The 16,971-nt window shown below is 38.9% G+C and overlaps 1 protein-coding gene across 40 annotated transcripts in view; it reads left to right on the top strand.

The window, feature by feature from the left end:
• The window catches only part of LOC109398458 (calcium-activated potassium channel slowpoke), a gene marked incomplete at its 3' end in the record, with an annotated part of 197,830 nt that overhangs the window by 159,738 nt on the left and 21,121 nt on the right, over positions 1–16,971 (top strand). For 21 of the 40 annotated variants that reach the window (XM_062846869.1, XM_062846866.1, XM_062846868.1 and 18 more), the window contains 1 exon segment: positions 5,985–6,059. In XM_062846869.1, coding sequence (XP_062702853.1) covers positions 5,985–6,059 — 75 coding nt within the window. 40 annotated transcript variants of the gene reach the window in all.

Below are 16,971 nucleotides of genomic sequence, written 5' to 3'. Positions count from 1 at the left end.
GAAGCTTGTATGCATTCGTCTTACCCTCGATCATCACCAAGTGTTTGACGGAGCACTTCAAAGTGATACCAAGTAACATTTTTTTGTCAAATAGACTAGAAAAGGTTCTCAGAATCATCATAAAACTAAAATAAAAGGTATGAGGCTTTATGACGGTTGTCAAAACCTCTACAAGACGAATTGGCTTGGGATATTACCATCGCCTACACTAATCATCGTTTGCTTCTCCAACTTTCGGTTGTTCATAATCACCACCTCAGTTTTTTGGAGAGCCAACTCCAGTTTCCTGGAGCTCATCCATTTCTCCACAACTGCGATCGAGTGAGCAGCAATCAATTCCACATCTTCAATCGATTCTCCGTAGACCTCCAGCGTATTGTCGGATTCTGGAAGTAACCTCTCTAGAATCTTGTACAGGTACCCGGGTGTTCCCAGATGCTTGTCTATTATGTCTATCAAGCATATTGGTCTATATATCGACGGGTCTCCGGGTGGATTCCCCGCCTTTGGCAATTGAACCAGGCTCTGCCTCTTCCATACTTCTAGGGAAAACTCCCTCGTCCAGGCATTTCTGGATAGAAGACCTGAACATCCAGGGAGACTCTGCAATAGCTACTTTTCAGGCCAAGCTCGGAGCTCCATCCGGACCTGGGGGGCCTTACCTACACTAAGGGACATTGCTATCCCTGCAAGTACCTCATCGGTGACCCCGTCCCCAGCTGTCCTACGAATGGCCAAGGCCAAGGACTAGGATCATGACGCGGAAAAAGTCCCTCGATGATCCCTTCCAATATCTCTGTAGCAGTCATTACACCTCTTGTTTTGATCATCACGGCATCATCACACGGATTCGCAGTGACACTCTGACAGAGACCCTCAAAACGGGCCTTTTTTCTTGCCCGTATCTCAGTCTTCGGGTTCGCAATAGCTTGAGCCAAATATAACGGGGCCAGCCTGTCGCGCTTCCGTTAATGATTGGATGGCTTATGCTTCACTCCGTTAGAAGACCATCCAACAAAGATAGCGTTGCCCGGCTTGAGACCTCCTTAGGGGAAGGGTCAGTTTTCCCGATGGGTAAGCTGACTGGCTGACTCTAATAAGGCCGTCGTACTTCTCGTTGCCGAGTGGATACGACGAATTCCAAAGAAAATTACAAATAAATCTCTCCAATATCCGGCCGGGAACAAGCCACCAATGCGGGGGTTTTCTTCACGGGCCCAGTCCAAACAGTTCACCTGTCCCAGTCCACGGAAGACTAGAGAACGGTCCAAAATTGGATTCGGGCACACACCCAGTAAATTACACAAGAAAACTCAAGAGACTCTACAAACGGACGCGAAGCAGCAGAAGACCTTAAGAAAACATCAACATGCCGCTTAAACCGAGTAGGATTCGCTCACGGCGAAACACTTCCCTCAACACCTCGTCGTTGAAGCATGATGTCTTCCACCTACGAGGGCTTATGGTCTTTGCCCAAGCCGCCTCTTCCTCGCTGTCTGCTGTTGTAGTCGATACTGTAGCGAACTGCCAGGGAATCGCTATGAGTGTAGCCATCGTCTACCCTCCAGTTCAAACTACTTGTTAGGCCAGGACTACCAAAGGTAACGCCGATAATTGACTCCGCACCGTTCCGACTGAAGGTACTTTTGGTACCGACATTAGCCAGATCGAAATCTAGCATATCCAGTGCCTCTAACAGGATCTGATCCCACTGATTCGTGCTTCTGCATTCTACGGCCCAGGCATTAAAGTCACCTACAATTACAACCGGCCTTGTCGCCATACAGTCCTGCATCTGTGTGAACTACTCGATCGACCACCGCAGAGGTTCATAGCAACTACAGGACCTTGTCTACTTGGACGACCACGAAGCCCACGAAGTATGGGTCCGCTACGATGGCGATGGCCGTCCCCCACTCAGAAACTGCCTGACAAAGCAGTTGCTGGGTTACGTCACAGTGGTTCAGGTTCAGCTGCGTTACCTGTACTGTGATTTGTCAGCAGCGATGCCAGATGATTTTCTGTATCACTCGCTCAAAAATCTGTATCCCATACAAAATTTGGGTGGAAAATCTGTATCCTATACAAATGGAAAATCTGTATTTCATATAAACGCCATCTGTATAGATGTTCAAAAATCTGTATAATACAGATAAATCTGTATATATGGCATCCCTGTTTGTCAGCCATAACTCTTCTGAATGTAGAGCACCGTGGACCTCCCGTTGGGTGCTTGCTGTTCACGAATTTAAAAAAAATACAATTCACACCGTCTTCAGCCAGAGGCTGCACAGACTGAACTAGAGTGGGTCATCGTTTATATGGAAAAATGAAAAATTCAATGGTATCCCATCAGAGCAAAGCTTTTTTGATCCCATTTCAGGACCCAAATAAGTGTGCAAAATTTGGGCAGGATCGGTTATGTCTACGTTTTGCGCATCGCGTTTGAAGTTTGTATGGGGTTTTACATGGAAAAACACACTTTTTTGTATTTCTCTCATAATAAGCTCGAATTTTTCTAAAACCATGTAACTGATAAAGTGAAAACATAGTCTAGACTAGAGTGTCCTGAAAAACTTTGTCGAAGACCGCGAAGTGATCTGATGCTTATAAAAAAAGTTATAGCTTTGACATTGCTTGGCGAAACAGCATAATTTTGTTGCTATTGTTATTCCTATACATGTTAAATCATAAATACATGCATGTGATTCGTTGGTTATAACTATTTTCACAAGCATCGGATCGCCTTGCGGTATTCAACAAAGTTTTTCAGAACATCCTAGGCTATCTTTTTATAGTATCGGTTAAAAAGTTTCAGACAAACTTTTTCAACTTATATCAAAAATGCAAAAAAGTATGTTTTCCCATACAAAATCCCATACAAATTTAAATTGCAATGCGCAAAGTGTAGACGCAACCGATCGTGCTCAAATTTTGCACAGATATTCAGAACCCGAAACGGAACCAAAAAAGCTTTGATCTGAGAAAACGGTTCCGATGACCCACACTACTGAACACATTACTTAGGCTAGACAACGTATAACACACAGAACACCCAGTAGTCCAGTTTTGATTTTTTCGTTGGACGAAAAGTTTTCACCGACTGGAGTGGTTTACGATACGCCTAGCCGATTGACACCACTAACCGCACGGCCACGAAGCTCACAATTTCCCGGAACAAATCAAACACATGGGTGGACTCGTACAGCTTGCACCTTATTGCCTTCGCCGCCGCACCGTCTACACAGTTTCCTCCTGTCAGGGCCTTTGCAGTCCCATGACTTGTGTCCTGTCTCAAGACACCTGAAGCAAACCTCCGGTCGCACATGCAAGGTCAGTTGGCATACTGATCAGCCCACTTTCAGCTTCCCTTCTATTAGAGGACTCAATTTGCAATAACTTTACCGAGGCCAGTATTCTGTTTCATTCAGTGTGTGAATTTATACAGCCGTTTCTATGTTGGGGTCATAGCTGTACCAAGGCTACCTGTGTACCTGGCGGCCCCTTCCGTAACCGAACAGCTGCGGTGGCCACCCGCACCTCGCACTATTGCCGCAGCGCCGTGACGACGTCAATGATCTCACCTCGACCCCTTCGCCAAGAACCTATTCCGCCAGACTTTTGTAGGCGGCACCCTTGGTTCATTTCACCCGTACGAGTCTAATACTGCGCACGTCGGCTACCAATTCCACGAACTTGGCCTTGCTCCTCATCGCCGTCAAGACTTCCGAGTACCTAGACTGTCCAGTCTAGATCCCGAGCGCGTCGCCCTTCTCGCGCTTGGCACCTACCCTCCTACGTCTCCTAGGTTTGGTGTTCCTGCGCTCAACTGTGGTTCACTGGGGAGGGGAGTCTTCACTCTGATCCGCTCTAACTTGTGGTTGCTGAAGACCCTCTGTTTTCTTCAAACCGGGCTTTTCAGGCCCACCCTTCCAGCTTTCCGAGACGCCTGGGTTGGGTCCGACTTACCGGCATTACTGTCGGCGCTTCTGCGAATGCTTGTCAAAAGCAGTCGCATCCGCTGCACTCTTTTGGCTACCCGTGAAAGCAAAGGCCTAGGTAGACAGTATGATTCGCACTGTTTATCCGGTCCAACGCACCTCCTGCAGTGCTACGATGCCGAATCCGATACTTCAGAACATTGATGGGTGCTCCCGATTCAGTATGCGGGTTCTCCTGATAAAGTTCAGAAATCTGTAGTGCCGAGTTTCCATATCGTAAATCCTTTTTCGTCGCGTGGGTCATTGCCATTGCATCCGGTTTGTATTCGTGTCTTGTTTTCTTTTCGCTGCTGTCGGTTTTTTTTGTTTAACCAGGGGTTGGCTACACGCTCCTGGTTGCTCGCAGCCCGACTGGTGCCACGAAAATGCTTGGAAATGCTGGGAAGAGCCTGATGACCTCTATGGGGTCTGTATTACTCGTTACCTAGCATTTACATAGCCTGTACTCTGTAGAATGAAGAATCCAGAAGTGTTTACTGAATGTTACTATTCTTACGAGAATTCTTACGAGTTTTTGAAGTTTTGAGATTCGATTTTGAACTCACATTCCCAGACTTACAGGTGATTCTATTCAAAAATGGCTCGCAGAAGTTTCAGAAAAGACTTCTCAATGTTAAGCACTATATTCGTATATAAAATGTATGTAAATATGATGTTTCATGTTTTGATGCAGAATCATTGAATAGATACTTAGTTTCCGATTAAAAATGTATTTTTGTTTTGACTGATACAGTTTTTCCATGTTGTTTCCCATCCATCACTAATCTTGTTATTCGCCCACATCGCCTTTCTTCATTTTTTTTTCGCTTGAACTTGAATTGAGATTACTATCTGATTTTGATTTCTGTTTGATACTGGTTGTGTGTTACACGTCGGCACTCAACCGAAACTCATATTTTGTTTCGGTTAGTTCCACTACTGAATCCTTGTTCTAGTTACCATAACTAATTCCACCATTTCAATCAATCACTCATTTATCCCTGAGTGGCATAGTGCCCATGAATTTTTGCTGCGCTGTTTTAAAGTGTGTGCGCGAGATGTAGCAACCCTTGCAGTGAAATTTATCTTGTGTTTTGTATTCCCTTAGGTTCATTATACTTATTTTGGTTTTCCGTCACCTACTTTTCCTAATCGTATCTGGATATACTGCATGTCACCAGCACGACAATTTTTCTCTTTCTCTCTCTCTTTTTCTTCATACTTGTACAGATATATCTTAGTACTCATCCCATCCGTTAGGTTCTCAAACGACAAGAGATCTCAACCCAAATCGCATCCCAAAGTCTCATGCTCATTAGAAAGTAAAATTGCTCTATCTAAGCGGTACGTGATTTTTTTTAATCTGTAATCAGATCAAAATTGTTCCAAACTGTTGAGAAACGGAACTTCGGTGACACGTTTGAGGGTCTTTAACCGTTGCGTAATGGCAAAAGAGAGACAATTGCAAACGGTTCTGTCGAAGATTACCAAGGTGAATCATGAACGTTTCGTGCAAACCGTTTTCATGTTTCGCGTTATCCCAGATTGTGGTACCAAGTGGGTCGATAGGGGTTTATCGTTAACCAAAACAACATAAAAAATTTCATTTTAGCGATGCGCTAGCTACAGCATAACATACCCAAGGTGCAAAACATGAAGCTAGCTAACGTCAGATCGTCATCGTTTTACCCCACCATCATCAGTCGTCGTCGATGGCTAGTGCACTCTCTCTTCACATCACACTGCAACAAGCAAAAAGAACATCTCCAGTAACGAAAAGTACAGCTCAATCCCCATAATAAATATATACAACAAACATTCACCACTAACTGTTAGTTTCCGCTTTTCGTTTATGTTTGCGTTGAAATTAAAAAAAAAAACAAGAACCCGAAAAAATAAAGACCAACCACGGTTTTTTTGAAGATATTTTCCGTTGAGCGTTATTTTTCTTTCCTTTTTTCATTTTTATTCTCTTTTTTCTCAACCATTTTTACGACCTTTCAGATGTTGGCATGATTATGATGCAGACAGGAATGGTAAAACAGGGCCTTAACTCCGCCTGTCACACTTACATCGACGGTACGATTTTTCTTTATTTCTTTTCTGAATTTGCATCAACCGAAAACGGATTTGAATTTTATTAAACAAAAAAAAACTGCAATCTGTTATTATTTTACCTCTCTGATATAACCTTCTATTACGAAACAAGCGCTAATCGTTATCTTTCGCCAGTTATTATGTCCTTGCAAACAATCTTCTTCTATTTTATTGTTCCGTTTGTTTTCCGTTCGATTAAATTTAGTTTCGTTTCGATTATTTTCGCACATGTTGAATTGATCAATAAAAAAAATAAACTATTTGGTTAAGTTACTGATTCGCAACCATTTGCCTATTTCCCTAAACCCACCGTTGACAGATATTTGTTTGGTTATACGCTAGATTGTGTTGAAAATTTAAACGAGAAATGCCACTTATCTGTTCGCTCGATATGTATTACCCATTGTTTTTGAAACGCTCTCCGGTCAATGATGAGAAGCCGGGTTAATTAAGTACACTTACTGCTAGTATCATCAGTCTAACGAAAAATGTATCACCTCGTAACGACACCTTCTCATCTCATAGATGTATGGAATGCAAATAGGTATCTACAAAATTAGTTCGCAGTTTTCCAAAATGTCTTCAGGCTATGTCTGCTGTTGTACTTCAAAGTTTAAGCTTTCGTATCAATAATGAGGCTCATACTCTGGCAGATCTTTTAGGCATAAAACAAAGAGAGCTTGCATCTTAGGTAAGTTGAAACAAGAGGCATTTCCTCATTTATTGTTTTTTTTTTCATTAAACAACAAACCAATGATTTCAAAATCGGTTTCCATACACATTGAGAGGAATGATCGAGGTAGGTATTTCCTGATTTTTTTCCTGGTGGAAAGTGTTTTTCAGTATTACAGACCATTTTTGAACGAAATTTTGAAAAAGATGGTTACTGGAAAACTGATAAACATTATCCACCAGGAATTGGTTCAGGAAATACCTTGATCATTCCTCTAAATGTGTGTGGCACTCAGTTCTAAAAATATTGCCTCGTTATTTAATAAAAAAAAAAACGAAAACCAAAAAATGGGGAATTGTAGTTTTGCCTTAATAAGACAATCATCCGATTTTTTTAGGAAACTTGGGAAAAAAGAAGATAAATTTTATGGCTGAAAATCGTCATAATAAAGCTAATAATAATGTGTTAAACTACTGAACATAGTTCCCAATGTTGCATTTTGCCCCAGTTAACGCAGAAATACTTCACACTTGAATGATGTACCGCTAAATGAGGTATTTTTGATAATAGGGGTAGATTTGATTTTTTTTTTTTCAATTGACAGAATGTTTCAATTGACAAGAATGAAATGCCGCTGACAAAATATATTGCAACATTTCAATATGCAGTGAAAGTTTTACTATAAAACACATTCCACACGACAGTTTTGACACACTTTCCGGAATAGTCCATTTCTCGGAACGAGATTTCGATATCCTAACAAATATTTTTTTATAGGTATCTTCTGAGATTCCTCTACGAATTCTTTTACGGATTCCTTTGTAATTTTCTTCTGTGGTGCCTTAGGGAAATCCCAAAGATTTTTTCTATAACATCTCTTAGAATTCATCCAGAACTACTTGCAGGTTTTCCCAATCAGTTCCTACTGGTATTCTTCCAAGAATTCCTAAGATTTGTCGTAGCTAACTCGTTCCTTTCCGCTTTGTTATCTCTTGCAATTCAATGGGGAATTTTCGAAAAACAGAGTTCCTGAACCCTAGAATTTCTCTAGGAGTTTCTCTAGAAATTTCTTTCGTAGTTCCTTTTGGATTCAACTCAGATGTCTCTTTCCTTGAAATAGTTTCAAGATTATTTTCTGAAATCCCGTTAGAAATTCTTTCTGATATTCTTTTAGGAGTTTCTTCCTCTAGGTTCCTCTAGAAGTTCTTCCTGGGATTCCTTCAAAAGTTTATTTTTTGTGATTCCATCAGGAGTTCCTTTTTCCAGGAGTTCCAGGAAATCTTTCTGAGAATCGTCCAAGTATTTCTTCAAGAGTTCTTCTAGGATTCCTGCAACAGTTGGGGGATTCTTACAGTAGTTCTTTTTGGTATTCATGGATTCTTCTTGAACTTCAATATTGGATTCTCCTTCAGCTTTTGCTTAAATTCCCCTAAAATCTTTTTTGGAATTTCTCCATTGTTTATTTACTTTATTTCCTCCTAGAGTTCCTTCAGGAATTTCCCACGAAATCTTTACTGGAAAACTCTTAGAGTTGCTTATGCGCATAATGCAGGAGTTTGTTCTGAGAGTAGATCACTAAAATAACTAAAACGGCTGCTATGGAATGAACGCATAGTGTCACCGTAGCCTTGTGTGTACGACATCCAACTCCACTGCTGTCAAATATTCATATACGGTGATGCCTTTGTTTACATGCAGCGAAAACTCGAAAATTTTGCTCCATTATCCATTCTCCCGGACTTCCTTCTGGGAATGATCCAAGGGTTGCTTCTGGAAGTCCTCCAGAAGTTCCTTCTGGGTATCCTTCGGAAGTATCTCCTGAAAATCTTTCTCCAGAGTCTCCTGAAAACCCTCCAGAAGTTTCTTCTAGGAGCCCTACTTTTGTTTCTTCTGGAAATTTCCTGAGAATCCTTCAGAAGGCTCTTCTCAAAATCTTCCAGAAAATTCTTTTGTGAATTCTTCTGAAGTTTCTTCTGAGATTTTTGCAGGAGTTCATTTTAAGCATTATGCAAGAGTTCCTTATGAAAATCTTTCAGGAGTTTAGTTTATTCTAGGAATGCTCCTAAAAACAATTCGCTCTCACTTGCAGTTAGTGGGCACAAAACGGCATCTAAGCCAACAGAGAGATGGGCTTGTGAAAAAGGAGTGTTCACGTTGTGGCTTCGGAGTCAGTTTGGCTTTCTATTCCGCAGTATCATTACCTGCTCTGTGGCTTAGTTGGCTGGCTAAAGTGCCTGTCTAGCGAAAACGGAGTCGTGGATTCGAATCCCACCAGAACGAAGTTTTTGCACTAAGCGCATGTTATGCTGACAAATTTTCGTGCGGATCACTTTAAATTGTCTTAGTTGTGTCATTTACCACCAAGAGCCGGCACATTTATTGATGTTTCACACTAGTGCCTTCTGCTGGCCTTATGATGAACTATGAAGTACAAGAGCAAAACAAATAGCCAGTTTGAAGATTTTTTGGCAAATGTTATCAAAAAGAAAATCATCCATGGATTATGTTTGATTTAAAAGAACGGAATAAGTGGCAATTAAACTTTTCGATAACATTTATAAATAATGTCTTAAATATAAAAATAATCATTTATACACATAATTTGTAGACTCAGTTGTACAAAATTAGCTCGCAAATGTTTAGGAAACAATCTGAAACATTGGAAATATCATTGGACAAAGTAACTGATTCTATAGAGAATAATCATAAGCATTTCATTTGAAATTTATTCATAACAAAACTGTTCAAAAGGTTAAGAACCTATCGCTAACTGCTTCATATATCATTGTTATACCCAACTAAACATGATACCCCACACCATAACTAATAACTTGCTTTCGTTCGATGTATACGCAGGTGTCTGCCATTAAGTCAGGCTAACTGTTAAACGACACGAGTTTATATTAAATCTACGTCCTTGTCGCTACTATGATACACATTTTATCCAATGGAGTTCACCGTCCGTCAAACAAGTAACACTAAACCATTTCTACTACACATGGAACACAAACATGCTAGTGCCATCTATTTTTCGAACCTCTCAGGACATTTCTGTCATAACCCGGACCAACCAAGATACAGTGTTGCAATCTTCTCGGCGAAGTTGTGTGTATGTTCAGAACCAACACGAAATCTCCTCTCATCCTCCATCTTTGTGCGAACCTATTTCTCTGCTGCTAAAGCCATCCATTTGTCAGCAACGTGTTTCCTAACCTCATCAACTGCGCCCGGATGTCATGTGCCATAGATCATTCTCACCATATTAAATGTTCTTTTCTTCCTTTTTTCTTTTCTATGCTTTGAAATCCTTCATAACAAAAACGCATTTACCACCACCACTACTACTACTACCGCTCGACTCCATAACGAAAAAAAATCCAAAATATAAAAACCAACCAATCACAAAACCCCGAAATTATCGCTAAACTGTTCACACAAACAAACAACTAACCAAAAAACAAAAATGACATCAACAAACAACAACAACTACACAGTGGCGACGTTTCGAAAGGGGGTACGTGCGATTCAGATGGTTGGGCGTGCAAGTACGTATATATCGCCATTTTTTTCTCTTAAACCTAATAGTATGTCACTACTACCGTTGTTGCCATCCGTTATCTCCAACTGTCTCCCCCCTACGAACTTTATCCCAGAACAGAGATAGAAATTCGTCGTCGTACATTGTCGTCGTGTTCCGTTGTTTTGTTTTTCGGTTATTTTCGTTTCTTTTATCATTTTTTTGTTTTGTTTCTCACATTGATCAAGAAAATTCGAAACTCGATCGATTGTCTTAGAATAGAACTTCCTAAGACTAAACCCCATAACCTTTCTTCATTGTTCCGCCGATCCCGAACCAAATTGTTGATTGATGTGTCGGAGAGTGCAATCTGAGTGTAATTGTATGTATGTGTAATCGTTGTTGTTGGTTTTTTGTTTGGCATCTGCTCGAATCGGGGCGATGCATTTTTGAGTAATTGGGAGTCATTTGATTTCGTCGTTATAGTGGTAGATTAGTAGAGTAGTACTGTAGGGGAAAGAAAGTTGGCATCAGAAACTTGGATTAAAAATGTCAGGTTCATTTTTGAAAAATCTTTTTTTTTTGTCTGGGAAAATCAGGATCGTGTATCATATGGAGTCATTAGGAGAATCTCAAAATCTGGAAAATGCACACACTTATTTTAATACCGAATTCGGTATTTTTTTTTAGTTAGAACAGCTGAATACATTAAAAATGGATTGTTTACCTTCTGCACACGATTATCGAAATAATTCTATTTATCGTCAAAATTGGATTGAGTGTGCAGATAAGTTTGAAAGGTTGGCACAGGTTGAGAGCCAAATGTTGGAAATTGCGAATTTGTTCCAGAAAGCTGAACTTTGAAAGCTTTTTTCATTCTTACAGATTTTCTAGATGTTTACTATAATTTACTTGATTAAAGGATTCTGACTGTTCAGAAAAAATTACTCGAAACTAATTTGTAGACTAAACCAGGTGTATTGATAAAACGAAACCAGGATTAATTTTGTTGCAGCCGAAAGAAGAACTCTTTGAATAGAGGAATTCGTAAAAGGAATGTGTTTTATCCAACCCTTCAGATCCACTCCTGAAACAATTTCTGATAAACTTCTGTTTACAATTAGCATCAGTGCTCCTAGTGTTTACTTGGATGATTTTCTAAATAACTTTCTTAAAAATATCTCAAGAAACTCTATCAACATTCTCCTATGAATCATCCGAAATTACTCGTCGAGCATTTTTTTAGAATTTTAAATTTTTAAAGATTTTAAAGTTAAATGTCTCAACAATTCCTTTGGAAACATACCTTTGCTATGCATTTTGCCAACTTCTCAGCTTTCAATAGATTTTTTACCAAAAATCCTTTTAAAAGATGTTCTTTTTACCTGTTTTTTTTTAATCTCTTATCTGATAGTTCTTGAAGAAGACCCTGGAATATGGAGAAAGAATTATCCATGTGTTGAAGAAATATTTAAAGTTCTTACATCTAATAGGGTGTAAATGCGATTACAAATCTCACGTTCTCAAATTCACCCTATTTGAAAACAAGCGATTGCGGTTCCTATTGATTCCGCTCTGTTTTCATGCGTCTTCACTTCTAACAAAAAATACAAAAATAAGAAACAAAACAAACAGCGCTTCAATTTTTTATTTTTCGTAGGATGAAAATGGGAGCCACTTGCTTAATAAGGGAACCAATACACTAGTTGATTCCATTTTAAAATTCCACACAATTTGTATGCAATTAAATATGTTTAGGACTTTGGTTTACCTAAGCTTTTTATTCTCTGACACTGCTTCGGAACTACTTGTTACTATAGTTCGCAGAAAATCTTAAAGCAGTGGAAAATAAACAATAAATATTTAAACTGTGTAAAGTAAAATGCTTTGTAGTGATGATAGTAGGTAGTATATTAGTTAGCCATTCGAATACCAGATAGAATTAGATATGATAGGATTTAGGGTTCAGTTGTTGTTTAGGTGTTGTCTACATGAATGTTTGTGGTGGAGTGATCAATTGGTGTATTTCATTTTGTTTTCAAAGATGTTGTATCATTTTTTTTCTTCTTGACATTCCTATTAATCCTGGTCATGTTTCTAGTATTTTTCTAACTTAGTATGTATCACCAACCTTTCTTGAATTTTGGAAAATTTAACTGTAACAAGTCTAGTACTTCAAATGATTCAAATATCCATAGAGAGAGATTTTGTGATTCCCAAAAAAACCCTCCCGTTTCTATTATGTTTTTTTTTTCATTGTTTTTCGTATAAATGTGTTTACACGGATCATAAGTTTCATGTATTTTAATCCAACTCTTTCAGTGTACCTTCTAATATTTTTCTACTTTTTATTCAAACAAAATCACCCTCAACCTCTATGTCAATACCGACGAAACGAAAAACCGTATCTTGGGGCACTACTTGAACTATACATACAAATCACAAATGTAAAATCATACAATGAAACTAATCCTAAACTAGCCGAAGAGTTCATACACTCGCCACGTAAGTCTCAACTTTCCAGCTGTTGCTAAATCTAGAAATAACTTCGACACATACGCGCGCCATGACTAAATCGCTGACGAAGTCAATTTCTTAGAATAGTTGAGCGCGAACGTTTAGCTAATCAACACCCAACTACACAGAAACGAGCATACTTCACGTCCTGTCTGTCCAGCAAATCAAGCAATAGAGCCTAACGAATGAGCTATCTTTGTATGTCATCTCATCAAGCCGCCACAGACCAAAAGAAAAATAGAAACTTAATTCCACTACGCCCCGATGTTCATCAAATCGGCCACAATTTATGGCGACCATACCAATACATAGGCAAACATATATGTCTAGCGATACCTGTAAATGTGTTCAACTCAATCTCTAGCATACCACGGCAACCACAGACACTCACTATTACATACACACAGGAAAGACCATTGTTGTCGAATCGCTGTCGCTGACGGTTTCGTCGTTACATATCATCTTTTTTTTCTCGATGCCGCCATCTTCACAATTGAGTTCATGACGCATGAACTTTTTCATAACTTCTCATCACTCCTGATCATTCTTCCCGAGCAAATATGCCTTTATTCATTGAGTGGCGATTGATAGGCGATTTGAGTGACGACTAATGGTTCATGTTTCCATTTGATTATTATTTTTGCATTTGTACGTTGATGAGAAACTTTACGTGCCATGAAGTCCATACTAACATCTCAATTAGAATTCATGCTTTGTTGGAATAATGTGCAAATGAACCACACTCAAACCGTCTCTCATCTACCAACAACATCTTAAACACTCTCATCAAACTATTGAACATACACAACAACTAAACTCGTACAGGTTACAGACTCAACTACCACTACATGTGCACGCTGTGCTACTGGGCTGTATCTATCTGAATGTAAATACACCATTCGCGTACAACATTGGTGCCGAAAAAGTGCACTGGAGTACAAACAATTTTAAATTAGTATCTATTCGATAAACATTGTTTTCCTGGCAAAATACGACCACTAATATAATTCGCATACACATATTACTCCGCTAGCACCGTTAAGCCGAAACTGCACCACCTTCTTATCCGTAAATTTGGCATCAGTTCAACCGAGCAATTGATACCGACATTTATTTTTTTTTCGAGCAAGCTAATGTTCCAGTGCTGCCAATTTTTCGCTAAAATTATCCTCGTGTAGTGTAAATACACAACGCAAAAAAAAACAAATCAAGAGCACCGACTATCGAATTGGAAATTCAAAATTTCACGCAAACCTTTGATCGCAAAAAAAAACGATAGAATTCCAACGAAAGAAAAATCATACAAGCTTACGTAGAGTAATGTACACATTTCCGATCATCCCCTTGTGTCTTCACAAATACCAAAAGTTTGAGTAATCGCACCGATAGCATATCCAAGTTTCGTCTCGTCTGCATCAGGCTTACTGTGTGATATTGCCCACTCCATAGTATCATGAAGATAGTATCCTACATTTTACAAGTCCTGTGAATATGCGAAATATCCCCAGTCTCTTTGCGCGTGTTTGTGAGTGTAGTTTTTTAGTCTTACTTCGCTGAATGATCTGCTCGTTTTAAATCGGTACTAGGTCAATATGCTTTGAAAATGTCATCTATTTAAAGGTATGTTCATGTTCTGAATACTTAACCCTTTCGGGACGGAGAGCAAAAAAGTGAAATCTCCATACATATGGCTCAACTTAGATTTCCCAACAAAACAACAGTTATTTTTCCTCATTTGAAAGAATTACTTTTTATCTTTCGTTTTCTAGCTTTGACAACCTAGATTAATCGGAAATCAAAAAATATGCGACAGATAAAACTTTTTCATATTTTACGGTTTTTGCCCACTTTTGTTTATTTTGTTGTGGTATATCTCACACACGGAGAAACTGAAAAACTCAAAATTAGGTACTTTTAAACTCAATTTTGAGTTCTTTTCCATCTCCCTTTTCATGCGCTCTTTCTATTATTGTCAGAGAGTAAAGAGAGAACAGCCCAACTTTTGGAGTTAAGTGCGTCAACCCAACACTGAGTTTCTAGCACAGTACTCAAATTTGAGTGAATACAACCTAGTCGAAATTTCGGTTGTGTGAAAACAACTTAAAATTAGGTATTTTTTTCACATGGAAGCAAGCGGGAAGAACCCGAAAAAAAATCGATTCCATCAACTCAAAATTGGCTTAACGCACGCAACCCCGAAGTTGGGTGGAAAGAACTCACTTTTGGGTAGTTTCATCTCTCTGTGCAGGCAACGGAAACAAAAGTTTGTTTGTACACATACAAGTATAAGTAATGGCTGAATTATTGAAACAGTTTACATCAAATAAAAAAAAGTCTAAACTGATGAAAAAATATGTTAAACTATTACCGCTCAACAGCACAGTTGGCTGGTTCGTCACGAAAGGGTTAAAGCATTTACCGATGATTTCTAAATTCATAATGGTTCGGACACGTTCATTGAAAAAAATTCCTAAATTCGCACCTAGTTAAGTTAAATCCACATCTTGACAAAAGTCCACAAAGTTCTATTGTTGAGTCCTTCAGGGACTAGAAACTCTTAAAATAGTGACAACACTTCCAGTAAAAAATTGGATCACATCATGAATTTCTGTCTGTTTGTCTGTCTGTGTGACCCTTATAAATTCGGTAACTACTGAACCGTGAAATTTTGTATGCAGGGTGTTTTTGGACAGGGGAAGGTTCTTAACTTGGTGTGACAACCCTCCAATCTCTGGAATGTGAGTGTCTCACAGATGACTTTGCGTGCACGTCCCTTTGGAGCTGTATGTTAAAAAAAAACACTGTAGGCAGGCAGTACAGTACGACGTTTTCCGGGACAGTTAATCTATCTATATATATAAAAATGAGTTTAATTTCCATTTGAGGCAACAAAACTCACGAACGGGTGAACTGATCAGGATGACTTATGCAGGGTTTGATTCGTATTCGTGGTGGCTGTGTTTATATATAGAAAAAGTTATGAAAAGGAACTGAAAAAATAAGAAACCTGATAAAGTAGTGATTCTTTATGACCGGGGAAGAAAATCAAAACGATCGAAATGAAACCAATCTAGAGTGCCATGCTACAATGACCTTAACAATTGTCAAATCACAACAACTTGGCAAGACAAAGTTTGCCGGGACAGCTAGTGTTCTATAAAATACCCTACAGAAATTATTTTTGTATTTTTTTTTGTTTTATAGTAGGTACTCCCAGAAATACCTATTGTGGATTTTCTAGTACAAGTTCTAGATTTTCTTTATATTTCCGAAGCTACCCATCGGTTACGAGGCGAAATTTAAAAAAAAAACCGAAAAATACCATTGGAAAATGACAAATTATAATCACTATAAAAAATATTTTTGACCGTTGAAAATAATAATTTTACTAATAAAATGTGTCATAAGTTCGCCAGTTTTTTTCCGCTAATGAACATTTTTAAATATTTTTCGAATCTGGAATTATTGAAAAGTTAACTACAGTAACAGGCCTTGTTTGTCAATATCAATAACATGCCATTATGATACACCCGATCAAACTCGATTATCCGGGCACTTTCTCCAAAAATTTCGCGTGTGGCTAACTTCAGGAATGCCTTCTAGAAATTTCTCCTAAAACTCATTCTGGGGATTCCTCCACAAATTTCATCTGATGATTCCTCCAAGATGTCCTTCTGGGGATTCCTCCAGGAGTTACATCTGAGGATTAACTCCAGGAGTTCTTCCTGAGAATTCCATAAAGAATGCCATCTAGGGTTTCTTCCAGGAAGTCCTTCTGGAGATTTCACAAGAAATTTCTTCTGGCGATTCTCCCAAGAATCCCTTTAGAGATTCCTCCATCGGGGATTCCACGAGGAATTTCATCTGTCTATTACTCCACGAATGCCATCTTACTAGATATTCTTGCTGGAGATTCTTCCCATATCTTCCTCAGGATTTTCTATGTGGGGATTACTCCAGGTTTTCTTTTTGAGAATTCTTCCGCCAATGTCTTCTGTGGATTCCTCCATATTTATTTATTTTTCTCTAAATTTATACAGGTTTCAAGAGCTCCTTTAATGATTCCCAATAAAGCTTTGGCTGAGATCTATGTGAGAATTTCTCCTGGAAATTAATCCAAGGTTTCGATCTAGAGATTTTTCTAGAAACTCCTGGAGGATTCCCAGAGGAAACTTTTAAAGGATTTC

Source organism: Aedes albopictus, chromosome 1 (genome assembly GCF_035046485.1).
Source record: "Aedes albopictus strain Foshan chromosome 1, AalbF5, whole genome shotgun sequence".
Lineage (NCBI taxonomy): Eukaryota > Metazoa > Arthropoda > Insecta > Diptera > Culicidae > Aedes > Aedes albopictus.
This window is presented reverse-complemented; position numbering and strand designations above follow the sequence as displayed.